The sequence below is a fragment of the Tinamus guttatus genome, unplaced genomic scaffold (assembly GCF_059628265.1).
Source record: "Tinamus guttatus ecotype Peru unplaced genomic scaffold, ASM5962826v1 Tinamus_guttatus_pri_ptg000817l, whole genome shotgun sequence".
NCBI lineage: Eukaryota > Metazoa > Chordata > Aves > Tinamiformes > Tinamidae > Tinamus > Tinamus guttatus.
Window position 1 is genome coordinate 28336 of NW_028289351.1, and position 15218 is coordinate 43553.

Here is a 15218-nt window from a genome sequence, read left to right on the forward strand (position 1 = left end):
GCAGGAACCCTGCTGCTCTGCTGCCCGCTGACAAAGGCACTGCTTTTACAGGTTCTCGATGCTTATTTCCAGCAGCATCATGGGCCCAACCCTGGTAGGAGGCAAAAAGCATTCCATGTCATCTCTGAACACTACTGCCTTCTCCCAGCATCCTTCTTTCCTGCTGATCGGCATCCCTGGGCTGGAGAAGGAGCAGTTCTGGATCGCCTTCCCCTTCAGCATGATGTATGCCTTTGCCGTGGTGGGGAACATCGCCCTTCTGGTCTTCATCAAGACCGTGCCAAGTCTGCACGAGCCCATGTACCTCTTCCTGGCCATGCTGGCCTTCACTGACCTGGTCCTCTCCACATCCTCCCTACCCAAAATGCTCAGCATCTTCTGGCTGGGCTCCAGGGAGATCAGCTTTCTCTCCTGCCTTCTTCAACTCTTCTTCATCCACACCTTCTCATCAGTGGAGTCGGGCGTGCTCATGGCCATGGCCTTGGACCGCTATGTTGCCATCTGCTACCCCCTGCAACACTCCAGCATCCTCTCTGTGCCAGCGGTGGTGACGCTTGGGAGCCTGGTGCTGGTGCGTGGGGTTGTCCTGGTGAGTCCCTTCTGCTTCCTGCTGCACAGGTTGTCCTTCTGCCAGAACAATGTCATCTCCCATGCCTACTGTGAGCACATGGCTGTGGTTAAGCTGGCCTGTGGGGACACTAGAGTCAATGTCATTTATGGCCTCTTTGTGGCCCTTGTGGTTGGGATATTTGATATGACCTTGATATTTGTGTCCTACACCATGATCCTCTGAGCAGTATTGAGGCTACCATCCACGGAGGCAAGGCTCAAGGCCTTCAGCACTTGTGCATCCCATGTCTGTGTCATGCTCACCCTTTACATCCCTGCCCTCTTCACCTTTCTAACCCATCGCTTTGGGCAGAACATCCCTCACCATGTTCATATAGCGGTGGCCATTGTCTACCTGCTGCTTCCCCCTATGTTAAACCCCATAGTTTATGGAGTGAGAACCAAGCAGATCCGTGACAGGGTGGTCCTGCTCTTCCAGCGAAAGGGAACCTGAGCAGCCTCCTGTGAAATCTCACCCACAGGGAGCAGGTGTCAGTCACTGTGGTACCGAGTGTGGGTTTGATGCCCCTTCCTGTATGGGAAACCCCTTCTGGGACCTTCATAAAACTGCACTGTCCTGGGCTCACTGTGCAGGGTGCACGTGAAGTGCCTGCACGTGTGTGTGTTTTCCTGCAGTAGTTCAGGCCCCCTCATCCTTCCCTCCTTCAGTGGTGTCTGGGGAGAGAGAACTGACATTACACATTTCATTTAGTCAAAATAAGGATACATCTATGAAAGACCAAACATGCAATAGCTACTGATTTCAGATGGGCAGCTGCAGCACCTTGGCTGGCAGGTGGCTGCTGTCCTTGGTCCCTGCGATGTCACAGGTGACACAGGGGGCCACTCAGACCCTCTGGTGGGGGCCCCTCTGTCACGAGCTGAAGCCGTGCGAGCTCCCAGGCTGCCCACGCACAGCCAGAGCATCAGGGCACGGCCCTGCTTGGAGAGCGGCTCTGTCCCCTTGAAGGCAGAGGAGGCGTCGCCGCATCCCCAGGGCATCCCGTGCATCCCTGCATGGGGCGTGCAGCCCTGGCCCCGCTCCGCACGCGGCTCTGCGCGGGAGACGTGCTGCACGGGGCTGCTCTCAGGAGGCACCAGGCACTGCTGCCCCAGCCTGTGTGCCCTCCTCCCCCTCCTGGGGCCGGCACGTCACGCTGGGCTGCCCAGGGCCTTGCCAAGGGCTATAAGAGACCCTGTGGCGGCAGCCCCGCGCGTGAGGCTCTGCGGGGCTCTCTCCTCCCTTCCAGGAGGTGCTGGCCTGGCAGCGTGTGCGCGAGCGCTGCCCAAGGGAGAGCATCGCAGCCAGAGACACCAGTTCTTCCCACCGCACCTTCCCCCGGCTCCGCCAGCTGCATCTCTGGGCTCTCCTGAGCACAGGGGCCGCGCGAGGCAGCTCCGCGCTGCCGCTTGGCCCCACTGCCGCTGCTGCTGCTAGTTCCTGCCCTCAGCCGTGCTGTTCCCCTCTGCAGAGACCAGAGATCCTGTCTGCACACGGGATTCAGGTACTGCCTCTCTGTGTGGCACTACTGGGGACTGTGGGTTCTGCCCAGGTTCTCCCCTCTCCTTTCAAGTTTCCTCCTCTTGTAGACAGATCTCCCGCCCTGCCAAAAGCTCCTGCGCTTCCAGACAGGTCACCCACTTGCTCTGCCTGCCATCCTACAAGTGTGCTCCTCTTGCAGCTTTTTCTTAGTCTATATCTCTAGGCTCAGACTTCTATTTTCTATTTGCGGTTTAAAATATTTTTTCCTCTTGCTGCTGCATCTGCACATTCAGAATCACCCTTTTCTGCATAGCTCTTATGGACCCTAATTTCTTATAGTCAGTACAATATGTGAGCTGAGCTGCTGGAGTCCTTGGCCCCAGACAGCAGAAGCGCAGGCTCCCCTCAATCTGACAGAGGAGGCACCTCTCCCAGCAGAGGAGGCAGCTCTGGTGTCTGAGTGAGCCCATGAAGGGCATCTTGTCTTGCCCAATGACACCTAATGCCCAGGGCACACAGCCTTGACCCACTTCCTTAGAGAAGGACATCTAAAAGAGAAGCTCTTTTGGCACTGAAATGAAGGATTTGGGGATAATAAAGAGACCTAGGACAGAGGCTCCCTTTCCAAATCTCCCACAGTTCATGTGCATAGACTCAATTTCATGTGGCATGTGCCCTTCCTGAATGCCCGGTTACAATCCAGGAGCTTGTGCTACACAGAGCATATAACATATAGAGCAAAATAAACTGCTCTATATGTGAGAGCTGTCTCCTATGAATGGTCCTTTATCTCGCCTAAGTCCTGAGCTGAGCTGCCCAGCACCTGATGGCAGCAGTGTCCAGTGCCCATCTGTGCCAGACACTGGTGTTTCCTGTGCTCTGCATTCATATTCATGCCTTTGCTCAGTCCTCCTAGCATTACTCTTAACACTGTGATTTCTTTCATATGTCTCTTCCACTGCAGGCCCCCTTCAACACATGATGCCTCTCAACAACTCCACATCTACCCAGTTCACATTTATCCTCACGGGCATCTCTGGGCACAAAAGGTTCGATATCTGGCTCTCGCTTTCCTTCACTTTCCTTTACGTTGTTTCACTTCTGGGCAACTCCTCCATCCTGTACGTCACCAGGACTGATCCCAGCCTCCACAAGCCCATGTACCAATTCCTCTCCATGCTGGCCACCACAGATCTGGGGTTGTCTCTGTCTACCCTGCCAACCGTGATGAGCATTCGCTGGTTTAATGCTAGGGAGATTGATTTTGATGCTTGCTTGGCTCAATGTTTTTTCATTCATGTTTTCTCCTTCTTGGAGTCCTCAGTGCTTCTAGCCATGGCCTTTGATCGCTATGTGGCCATCTGCTGCCCGCTGAGATACTCCTCCATCCTCAGTGGTACCAAGATAGCCAAGATCGGACTGGCTGCCCTGTGCAGATGCATCTTTGTAGCTCTCCCCGAAGTTCCAGTATTAAGAAGGCTGCCGTTCTGCAGATCCCATGTGCTCTCTCACCCCTACTGCCTGCATCAGGATTTGATCAAGCTGGCTTGTGGAGACATCAAATTCAGTTACTTTTATGGCCTTGTTATAGCCTTTCTCATTCTCACATTAGACCCAGTGCTCATCCTTGTGTCCTATATCCTGATTGCTAAGGCAGTGGTGAGCACTGCATCCCCAGGGGAGCGTCTCAAGGTTTTAAACAACTGCTTGTCCCACATCCTGGCTGTCCTCATCCTTTACATCCCCATGGTTGGTTTGTCCATGGTGCACCGTTTTGGCAAACATGCCTCCCCTCTCGTGCACATCCTCATGGCCAACGTCTACCTGCTGGTGCCTCCCGTGCTCAACCCCATCATCTACAGCATTAAGACCAAGCAGATCCGCAGGGGTGTTGCACCTTGTGAAGAAACGGACTCAGTCTGGGGTGCAGAGTGAGACAACTTTATTTCCAAACCGACTTCTTTTTATACTTTCTTAACACAAGTGTTGCAAAGCGCACAACCAATCAGCATCTGGCCACCTGCGCGGTTGTCTGGCTTTGTTTCTTTTCTTCTGGCAAGACACGTCGCACACGAGGCAGGGGGAGGTGTTCCTCAGTCCTCGTCTTTCTCGGCTCTGTCCCCCATCTGCTGCAAAGACTGACACCCTTGTGGTTAACTATCTGCTAACAAGGTACTATTGTCTTTGAACAAGCCTCCACATCTCACCCTTCTTTATTTGTTTTTGTTTGAACAGCCATGACTTAATTAAATGATCAACCTATCCTTAAACACATAACAAGAAACAAAGCAGGCATGCTAACAATAAACAAAATATGCCAAACATCAACAGTCTGTCCTACTAGACAGGTTACGAACGGATTTACTGGACTAGATAATCTTCTGTGGAAATCCCTAAGGAGGGACGGAACCAATTAATAGTTCCCAAAAGTTTTTGAAGATCATTCAAAGTCCTTATGTCTGTCTTTAAGGTCAATGATTGTGGTCGAATTTGATGATCAGAAATTCTCCATCCTAAATATCGCCAAGGCGGACTTTCCTGTACTTTATCTTCCGCAATTCTTAATCCTGCAGCTGATGCTGCTCGCGTAATCTGATGCAGAGCCTCTTCTGCTGTTTCCTTTTGCTCTGCAGCAATCAATATATCGTCCATATCTTCCCATCGGCACAGTACAGGGTGGTATCGGAGTCCATACCATTATCTTAATTTCTCCTTTGAAATCTGCATTGACAACTCCAGGTAACACACAAACAGCCCTTGTCTCGTGGTTGAAGATCGCCCAATTAACAGTGCTGCCATTCCTCGCCCCAGGGGGCTGTGGACACCAGTTGGAATTAGCACAACTGATGTATCAGTAATTAGCACTTCTATTGTAGTGGCCAGGTCCACCCCGGCGCTGCCGCCTGTGCTGGCGCACAAGCGGCGGCTGCTTCCCGGTGAGGCCGCTCTGAGGGGTGATTTGCTGTCATGGCGCGACCCCCCGCCGCGCTCCGCTTGAAGTTTCCCGAAGGGGCTAGCGGTCGACCTTCCTTATCAAATTTTGATCGACACTGATTAGCATAGTGTTGTCCTTTGTGACAGCGCGGACATAGTCCAGGCGCTCCTTTGTTTGCTTGTGTTTTCGGACAGTATTTACGAATATGCCCAAATTGACCACAAGCAAAACATGGCCTTTTCATAGACATTGTTGCAAATGTTTCGGCCATCAGTGAATATTCATACTGTTTGGTACCGACATTAATACATGCTTTTAGCATGTCATCAATAGTAGGATCCTTTAGTGGCCGCAAAACTCTCTGGCAATCAGGGTTAGCATTCTCAACTGCTAGTTGCTTAAAAATGTAGCTTCGTGCTTGTTCATTATCAATTTGTTTCTCCAGAGCCTCATTAAGCCGATCCAAAAACTTCATATATGGCTCATTCGCATCTTGTCTTATGCTAACAAAAGGTTGTCTTTGTTTACCACTCTCCGGAACGGCCTTAAGGGCGCGGAGAGCAAGTGCCTTAACTTGTTGCAAGCCCTCAGGGGGGATTTCTGCTTGTGCTGTTGTAGCACTGTGATCGCCCTCCCCCATTAGCACGTCCACAGTAACAGCCCGTAAAGGACCTTTTTTCGACAGCCGCTGGTTTTCCTCCCCCTGAGCTCGAGCAAGCTCTCTCATTTTCGATTCCCACATCGTGTATTGCATATCAGTCATAATGAGGCGAAACAAGGTTTTAAAATCATGGGGAGTAAAAACCGAAGAATCACAAAGAGATTGTATAAGGTGGGTGGTATATGGTGCGCCAAGGCCATGATCTGTCACCGTACGTCGCACGTCCTTAATAAGATTATACGACAAACCTTCCCAACGCGGATTCTGGTCTGGTGCACAGATAACGGGAAAGGCTTTCAGCATGCCCACATCCCCCGCCTGTTTTGCTCCTCGTTTTACTGAGGCCCATTTATCGTGAGGATCCGGGGGGTATAGGTCTGGCTCCTTTCCAGGGTCAATAGGACCCGGACCAAAAGGATCATCGTCCTGTTCATCAGGTGGCAGTACCGCAAAGGCTTTTGCAGCACGTTTTCTTTTCTGATTCTCATCAGGACACGACTGAGGTAAAGGAGGCGCGGAGGGGATGGCAGGGGTCCCGATCCCGTCATTTATGTTCGACTGCAACCCACTATGAGATTTCAATATTTCGAGTACAACTCGCCATTGTGGCAACAGGTTAGCAGCAGCCTTATCACCGCGCGTGGCACTATCCCACAGTCGGACCCCAATTTGGTCCCATCTTTCCAGATTAAAAACATTCTTACTATTCACCGAAGGATCGTCTTTAGAAGCCCATGCAAGAACCTTTTGCAGCTCTTCTTCACCTAATTTTTTTCTTTGCGGTTTCAAGTTTTTAGGAGAAGCTTCTAAATCGTCCTTTTGTTCCTTCATTAGGTATGAACCCATAGTTCCCAGCCGCTTACCTCTTTCCTTTCAAGAGGCTTTTAGTGTGCACACAAAGTAAGCTTCCTTTCAGCTTGATCCTTACGCTTCCTTTCAGCGTGATTCCCGGGAGTTCAGCTGGGCGGTGCAACCGGAGAGACAGCTAGTCTTCGAGCCCCACGTTGGGCGCCATTTGTTGCACCTTGTGAAGAAACGGACTCAGTCTGGGGTGCAGAGTGAGACAACTTTATTTCCAAACCGACTTCTTTTTATACTTTCTTAACACAAGTGTTGCAAAGCGCACAACCAATCAGCATCTGGCCACCTGCGCGGTTGTCTGGCTTTGTTTCTTTTCTTCTGGCAAGACACGTCGCACACGAGGCAGGGGGAGGTGTTCCTCAGTCCTCGTCTTTCTCGGCTCTGTCCCCCATCTGCTGCAAAGACTGACACCCTTGTGGTTAACTATCTGCTAACAAGGTACTATTGTCTTTGAACAAGCCTCCACACAGGGGTGTCCTCAGAGTCCTCATGCCAAGGCAGCTTTGCATGGGGAAGGGAATGTGAGGGATGTGCAGGGACAGGTCTCAGCTTGGGGGCAGAAACCTGGTGAGAAGTAGGGCTGTGCCATGGACCAAGGCATCTTCTCCGTTGCACACCTCTCCCACTGCACGTCCCCACAACCTCTCTGCGCAGCCTGTTCCAGGGCTCTGTCATCCTCACAGTAAGAAGGTTCTTCATCATATTGAGATTAAACTTCCTGTGTTTCAACTTACATCCCTTATCTCTCGTCCTGTCACTGGCCCCCATGGAGAGGAGCCTGGCCCCATCCTCCCTACAGTCACCCCTCAGGTACTTGAACATGTTGATCAAATCTCCTCTCATTATTTTCTTATCCAGACTAAACAGTCCCAACTTGCTTGGTCTTTCCTCATAAATAATTAACATTAAATTAATTATTTATTATAAATAATAATAAATAATATCAAATAAATAATTAGAAATTATCATTTATATCATTATCACAAATAATCATTTTATCGACAGTAGGAAAAGTGGTCGTTGTGTGTGAAAAGAGATGGCTACGACTCAAGCAAAATGAGGTAGCACTGAGAAATACCCATGGGAAGCAGAGCAGCACTGAGAAGCAGCAGCTGAGCAGAAGTAGCCACCACCCCTGTGCTCCATCCCCTTGCTGCAAGAAAAGGGTAGTCAGAGCAGGCTCCTGTCCAGCACAGGACATCCCCAGGCATGAGGGCACTACCCAGAGCTCCACACCAGCCACCCAGGCCTGGGAAGGAGGGTAGTGAAAGAGAGACCTTCTGCCTCTCACTGGAAGGGGAGGAACATGTTCAGGTGCAACAACAAAACTCATGACAAACATTGCCCTGTGGATACACACAGTCCAGACAGAGGGGCAGGATGCCGTCCCTCCACCCGCTGGCAACACTCCTCCTCATGCAGCCAGGAGCCCATTGGCCTTCTTGGCCATGAGGGCACCTTGCTGACTCATGGTTAACTTGGTGTCAATCGGGGCTCCCAAATCCCTCTCTGCGGAGGTGCTTTCCAGCAGGTCAACCCCTAGTCTGTACTGGTGCCTGGGGTTATTCCTCGCTAGGTGCAGGACCCTGCACTCGTCCTTATGGAACCTCATGAGGTTCCTCTCTCTAGTCAGGACTCTCTAGCCTGTCCAGGTCCCTCTGAATGGCAACACAGCCCCTGGGAGTGTTGGCCATTCCACCCAGTTTGGTGTCACCTGCAGACTTGTCCAGGGTGCACTCTGTACCCTCGTCCAAATCATTGATGAACAAGTTGAACAGCACTGGACCCAGTACTGATCCCTGCGGGACACCACTGACCACAGGCCTTCAACTAGACTCAGTGCCATTTACCACCACCCTCTGGCCTCTGCCATCCAGCCAGTACTCAATCCACCTCAGTGTTCACTCCAGTGGACACCCAGTCCACACTTTCAGAGCTTTCCCAGGAGGATGTTATAGGAGATGGTGCCAATAGCATTGCTGATGTCAAGATAGTCAACATCCACCGCTCCCCCATTGTCCATCCAGCCAGTCACCCCATCCTAGAAGCCAATCACATTCATCAAACACAACTTTTCCTTGGTGATCCCATGCTGACTACTCCTGATCACCTTCTTTTTCTTGACATGCCTAGAGATAGTCTCTAGGATGAGCTGCTCCATCACCTTCCCAGGGATGGAGGTGAGCCTGACCAACCTGTAGTTTCCCAGGTCCTCCTTCTTGCCCTTTTGAAGACTGGAGTGATGTTGGTTTCTTCCAGTCCTCCAGCACCTCCCCTGTTCTCTATGACCTCTCAAAGATGATGAAGAGCAGCTGAGCCATGAGCCTCACCAGTTTCCTCAGCACTCTTGGATGCACCCCATGTGGGCCCATACATTTATGGGTGTCCAGTTTGCCTAAATCAGCCCTAACCCAATCCTCCTCAACCAGTGCAAAGTGCTCCTCTCTCCTGGTTCTCTCTCTTGTGTCGTGGCTCTGTAGTTCATGGGAACTAGCCTTAGCAGTAAAGACTGAGGCAAAGAAGCCATTTAGTAACACGACCTTCTCCTCAGCCCCTGTCACCAAGGAACCCTCCCCATTCAGCAGGGGACTAACATTTTCCCTAGTCTTCCTCTTGCTGCCGATGTCTGTATAGAAGCCCTTATTGCTGGCCCTGACATCTCTCGCTAACTCTAACTCCAAAAGGGCCTTGGCCTTCCTTGTTGCATCCCTACATTCTTTGAGAATGTTCCTATATTCTTCCCATGTGGCCGGGCCCTTCTTCCACATTACGTACATGCTCTTTTTCTCATTAAATTTACCCAACAGCTCCTTGCGCATCCACACAGTTCTCCTGCCCTCCTTGCTCAACTTCTTTCTTTTCAGAGATTTCTGAGATCAATCCTTGTGAGAAGGGGACTTTGGACCTTAAACACAGATTATGTTCACTATGGATCCCTCTGTGTTTATGCACATATATATCATGCTGTATCATTTTGCAGTTTTTCTATTTCTCTTCCCTTTCTGGGTTCATTACATAAATATTCTCAAGTGTTGGTTCTTTCTTTGTTAGAGTTTAACTTCTATACATACAGCCTCTTCCATTCAGGGATATTCAAGTACTTGATCAAACAGAGGCAATTTATCTTGCTGAGACTGGGGCAAGCACAACATATATGTGATCTCTAGGAAAATAACGGGGCTTTCTAAGAGACTCAGGGGCATCTCCTGGGCTGCCTATATTTCCATCAGCAGAGAGCAGCAAAATACAAAACCAACTGCTCTTCACAATCTTTGGGAGTCAAGCCCAGGAGGATGTTTATCTAGAAATAACTTGCACATCTGGTCCACAACCTGGGAGTTGGTGCATCTGCAGAGCAACAACAAGCTAACCTAGTCCCTGGGGTCTTCCTAGCAGTATCTGCCCAGCTCTCTGTTGCCACCTGCCTACCCAATTACCCTGTGTGCCCAGCACCCTCTTGAGTGGTAAAGGTGGCTCCTCTGCTCATGCAGGCTTGGACTGGTCTATGTCATGGGGCCTCCCGCTAAAGGCCAGTGCTGCCCCAGTGTTGGTCAAGCTGCTGTGACACCTACAGAGCAGGGGAGGAGCTGGGGACAACTAAGACCCTCTACCCCCAACACCACAGCAAGCAAACAAGAGCAAGCACCTCATTTTTGCTTTCAATTCCTCTCCCCTTTTTTTTTCAATGAAAAGAGGGGAAGATGGAACAAGCAAACATTTGAAGGGAAAGTCTCAAGGGACAGCATTTGCCCAAGATAGAAATATCGCTGTGCTTTATCAACTGTGCAGTTTTCTGCATCAAGGAAAGACCTGCTTTACACTATAGTGTAAAGGGCCTTAAGTAATTATTGCAGGGAAAAGAGCAAGAGAGAAGGTGTTCAAATAGGGACCCGGGGGTTCTCTCTGCTTGTCCTGTAGCCAAACACTGATGACCTCCCTAAGGGACTCCAAGGCTCAGATGCAGCTCCAGGCTCATTAGTGCACTAACGCAGTGTGGCTGATGCTTGGAACAGGCCACAGACTTTGTAATGAGTTGAGAGCGCCAGCACTGGGGTCAGCAGGCTCTCTAGTTCCATTTACCTTCACCTGCCGGCCCTGCCCCACTCCTCCTCCCATTTATCAGGGACAGCCTTTGTTTTAGTCATAGCCATATGTCTGGAATATCTGTTCAACACTTACTAAACCCAATGCAGTGCAGACATACAACCTCATTACAGAGATATCAGAAACAGGTGGTTATTTATTGTGAAGAGAGATAGTTATGACTCCAACAAAATGAGGAAGCACTGAGAAATACCCATGGGCAACAGAGCAGCACTGAGAAGTGCCAGTTGAGCAGAAGTAACCATCACTCTCTGTGCTCCATCCCCTTGCTGCAAGAAAAGGGTAGTCAGAGCAGGCTCCTGCCCAGCACAGGACATCCCCAGGCATGAGGGCACTACCCAGAGCTCCACATCAGCCTCCGAGGTCTGGGAAGGAGGGCAGGGAAAGAGAGACCTTCCCCCTCTCACTGCAAGGGGAGGCACATATCAAGGTGCAAGAACAGCAAAACTCAGGACAAATATTGTCTGGTGGATACAGACAGAGCTGAGGGTTTTCCAGGCCATCTCCATCCCCACAGCAGCCTGGGCATCCCCCTTCTCCAGAGGCAGCAAGCCAAGGCCCTTGGGAGGGCCATGGCAGATGCCACCAGCCCAGGGCCCTAGGGCACCAGCACAAGGACCAGAGGCAGCAGGACCCACCACGGCAGAGCACACACGGAGCCACCACGTTGGATCTGAGCCTCTGCAAGCCCCTGTGCCAGTTTCTATCCGTGCTGCTCAGGACTGATCTGTCTCTGTCTAAGATGCCAACTGCCCTGTGTACTGGATAAAAACAAGAATGGGATTTTTTGTGGAGTGTGGATGGAAGGGGAATGCCAAGATCCAAGAAGGGAGTCCTTGCCTTGTCCAAGATATATCATGCCAGGTGGAATGTCAGGGCTCGGGTTGGAACAGGAATGATCAAGCCAAGAGGAATGGAGAACTGTGCTAGCAGAGGCCACTCCCTTCATGGCTCTGCTCAGCCTCTGCACCTGCTCACCCTTCAGTCCCTCCTCTCTCCTTAGTAAAGTGCTGGCAAACTGGGCAAGCACCACTCTCTTCTGGGCAAGTGTGGGTCCTGCTGTGTCTGTGGGACATGTGGATGTGGATGTGTGTGTGTGTGTAAGAAACACACCAGTGAGATTGGAGCTCAAGGAGGCAGCAGGGTGGCTGGAAGGTCCTGGGACAAAGCACTGGGAGGGAAGTAGGTGTGGGGCTGGTGGGGAGACACTGAGGGTCAAAGGGACCAAATGCCTGGGGAGCAGCTAGCAGAGAGGCCCATGAGGGTTCTTGCAGGGAAAAGAGCAAGAGAGGAGGTGCTCTCCCAGGGACCCTGGGGTTCTCTGTACTTGTCCTGTAGCCAAACACTGATGAACTCCCTAAGGGACTCCAAGGCTCAGATGCAGCTCCAGGCTCATTAGTGCACTAACACAGTGTGGCTGATGCTTGGAACAGGCCACAGACATTGTAATGAGCTGCAGAGCCTCTCTAGTTCTAGCAGGCTCTCTAGTTCCATTTACCTTCACCTGCAGCCCTTGCCCCACTCCTCCTCCCCCATATCAGTAACATGCCTTTTTTTAAGTCATAGCCATATGCCTGGAATATTTGTTTAACAGTTACTAAACCAAATGCAGTGCAGCCATAGATCCTCTTTACAGAGATAGCAGAAACAGGTGGTTATTTATTGTGAAGAGAGAGAGCTATGACTCCAACAAAATGAGAGAGCACTGAGAAATACTCATGGGCAACAGATCAGCACTGAAAAGTGCCAGTTGAGCAGAAGTAACCATCACTCTCTGTGCTCCATCCCCTTGCTGCAAGAAAAGGGTAGTCAGAGCAGGCTCCTGCCCAGCACAGGACATCCCCAGGCATGAGGGCACTACCCAGAGCTCCACATCAGCCTCTGAGGTCTGGAAAGGAGGGCAGGGAAAGAGAGACCTTCCCCCTCTCACTGCAAGGGCAGGTAAATTTCAACGTGCAACAAGAGCAAAACCCATGACAAATATTTCCTGGTGGATACAAAGACTGCAGACAGAGCTGAGGGTTTTCCAGGACATCTCCACCCCCACAGCAGCCTGGGCATCCCCCTTCTCCAGAGGGAGCAAGCCAAGGCCCTTGGGAGAGCCATGGCAGATGCCACCAGCCCAGGGCCCTAGGGCACCAGCACAAGGACCAGAGGCAGCAGGACCCACCACGGCAGAGCACACACGGATCGGCCGCTCGCCCCAGGGCTCACGTCTGCCACGTGAGCAGGAGAGGATCTCTTCTTCCAAGCGTAGTATTTGGCCACAAGCGCATTGGGGTTGCCCTGCGCAGGATCAAACCACAGCTGGATGCAGCGCCCACTGCCCCGCTGCTCCGTGCTGGATTTGTACGAGTGGGACCAGATCTTCTCACACAGGTCGGCCGCGCGGGCGAACACCTGCCAGAAGGGCCTGCACGGGGAGCCCCAAGGACAGCGGTTCGTTCCTGAGGGGGGACACAGCACCAGAGCCACATGAGCCAGCACCTCCCGCTCCTTCCTTGCGCCCACGCGGGAGGCCCTGCTAGGAGGCACAGCCCAGGCTGCGTCTTGGGGTGCTCTCTGCTTGGCCACCAGCCTCCCGACATGCCCAAGCCAAGACAGCTCCCAGCACGGAGCCCCAGGCAGGGAGCAGGGACGTGCCCAGCTCCAGGGACACTCACCCGTGGCCCAGTTCCAGCCCTTGTGCCAGTTCTCCTTGCAGGTGAGCGAGTCTTTGCAGTCCTCCCACCACTCCTCGCAGTCCTCCCTGCACAGCGGCACATGCAGGATGCGCTCCCGCCGCCAGCTGCTCTCGGCCTCCAAGGACACAGGGACACGCACGGGGCTGCTGCCCATCCACACAGGGGCTCTGCTGCAGCGCGCGCCACAGCCCCAGCCCCTGCCCACCCTTGGCCCTGGCCTCCAGGCCTGAGCTCCAGCAGGGCCAGGCCAGCGCACATGCCCCCATCAAGAGCAGCTCCTGCACCACCCTGCCTGGCCCTAGGGACACGCTCACAAAACCCTGGCCCAAGGCACCTCTCGCCTGGAAAGGCCACGAGGGCACACGTGCCAGCCCGGCCCCACGCAGCTCACAGCCTCCAGGAGGCACCAGCACGGAACAGCCCCTGGCAGCAGCACAACCCCACGGCCCTCAGGGGCAGCAGGGCTGGCCCTACCTTGTCGATCCACGGCCCCAGGTTGGGCGAGCACTCGTACAAGCACGTGTCCTGCACAAAGTGCCGCTTGCACTTGGCTGCCATCAGCCCACAGTGGTTCCAGTTGAACTTGTACAGGTAGGACTGCTCCTTGTGGGCTTCGGAGCTGGTGTTGGCCGTGCAGCAGGCGTTGTCCTTCCAGGGGGAACACTGCAACGGAGCAGCAGAGCAGCCCGTGGGGAAGGGCAGGCTGCAGCTTGGAGCAGCCACAGGCAGCTGCAGCACCAGCTCCCTGCACTGACACCCACAGGGCTCCAGCACCTGCCCATGCGCAGCCACCCAAGGGCACCTGAGGCCCAGCAGCATCGCACCTGCCCATAGAGCAGCCCCTCCGGGCCAGGCTGCCTCTTGTGGTGCTTGGCATCCATGCAGACGTTCAGCAGCTGCTCCTTGGTGGCCGTCACGGAGCACGCGGCCAGCACAACAAGCAGCACCTGCCCCAGGGCCATCTCCACAGGGCAGGGGAGCAGCAGAGCTGCACAGACTAGGGGACAGCAGGGGACAGTGTGACCAGGAGCTGCAGGGCAGAGGCTGCACAAGGCACCACCACCATCAACACAGGGCTGCATCAGATCCCTTCCATGGGGGGATCCCTCTTCCCTTAAGCCACCTCCCTGCTGAAGCTCAGAGCTCTCACAGCCCAAAGCTCACACCAGCCAGCCACCCACAAGCTGGGGATGCTTTTTAGCTAGGGCTCCAGAAGGAAACACTGGAAAGCAGAGGAGAACAGCTAAAAGCAGCAGCAGGCCAGTGCCCTGCCTGCACCACCAGCTGCAAGAGGCCCCCACATTCACTAAGGAAAGCTCCTCCCTCCCCTGCCTTGGCAAGGCACAACAACACAGTCAACTACTGCTTTGAAGACAAGGCTTGCAAAGCACAGAAAGGAAACATGACAGACTGCACTGCTAGCAATGACACAGGGGAAAACAACAACTACTGAACTAAAGAAACCACACGCTGCAGAAGCAGCTACACTGGAGAACAGCCAAAGAACAAACCAAAGAAAGAGCCCCAAGCTCACCAGGCAAGAGGAGACCCTCCAACACCTCCACCAGAAACACCCAAAAGCACCCTGAACTCCAGCAGCCAGGGCTCAGCTTTAATAGGAAAGTCTCCTAACACAGATGCTGGAAGCACCTGGAAGGACTCCTAGGCTTAACGAGGTTTAGCAGCATCACCTTTGAGCAGGGCTTTAGGGACAGCTGTGCTGGGGTCTCTCCCCTGGGGAGACCCTTGAGTGGCTTGCTCTGAAAGACAGCTCTCCCCAAGAAATAAAGACAAGAGGAGCAGTGCTCATGTCAGAACCCAAGGTGCACAAAGAAGTGCTCTTGTCTGAGAGGAAGGCTGGTGTTGGGGCCTTAGCACTTT

At 52.8% G+C, this 15218-nt stretch overlaps 2 protein-coding genes and 1 pseudogene across 2 annotated transcripts; 2 read left to right on the forward strand and 1 right to left on the reverse strand.

Moving 5' to 3' along the window:
* Positions 1–99: 99 nt before the first annotated feature.
* Positions 100–1063, forward strand: LOC148591427 (olfactory receptor 52R1-like; annotated as a pseudogene).
* Positions 1064–3067: 2004 nt separating this feature from the next.
* Positions 3068–7074, forward strand: LOC148591428 (olfactory receptor 51Q1-like). The gene is made up of 2 exons (XM_088537580.1): positions 3068–3982; positions 7009–7074. Exons 1-2 carry the CDS (start codon positions 3071–3073, stop codon positions 7072–7074), a joined length of 978 nt encoding a protein of 325 aa, XP_088393706.1. The 5' UTR covers positions 3068–3070.
* Positions 7075–12783: 5709 nt separating this feature from the next.
* LOC148591429 (folate receptor alpha-like) lies at positions 12784–14326 on the reverse strand. Its single transcript, XM_088537577.1, has 4 exons — positions 14162–14326; positions 13812–14000; positions 13317–13452; positions 12784–13100 (listed from the first exon to the last, which is right to left on the reverse strand). Exons 1-4 carry the CDS (start codon positions 14297–14299, stop codon positions 12784–12786), a joined length of 780 nt encoding a protein of 259 aa, XP_088393703.1. The 5' UTR covers positions 14300–14326.
* Positions 14327–15218: the final 892 nt, after the last annotated feature.

What these genes read in the sequence shown, in the direction of transcription:
- LOC148591428 (XM_088537580.1), top strand. Translation starts at nt 3,071, where the DNA reads ATGATGCCTCTCAACAACTCCACATCTACCCAGTTCACATTTATCCTC. An exon ending in CCAAGCAGATCCGCAGGGGT is followed by an intron (nt 3,983 to 7,008) that starts GTTGCACCTTGT and finishes TCTTTGAACAAG; the next exon opens with CCTCCACACAGGGGTGTCCT.
- LOC148591429 (XM_088537577.1), bottom strand. Translation starts at nt 14,299, where the DNA reads ATGGCCCTGGGGCAGGTGCTGCTTGTTGTGCTGGCCGCGTGCTCCGTG. An exon ending in TGGGGCCGTGGATCGACAAG is followed by an intron (nt 13,453 to 13,811) that starts GTAGGGCCAGCC and finishes GTGTCCTTGGAG; the next exon opens with GCCGAGAGCAGCTGGCGGCG. An exon ending in GGGCTGGAACTGGGCCACGG is followed by an intron (nt 13,101 to 13,316) that starts GTGAGTGTCCCT and finishes GTCCCCCCTCAG; the next exon opens with GAACGAACCGCTGTCCTTGG.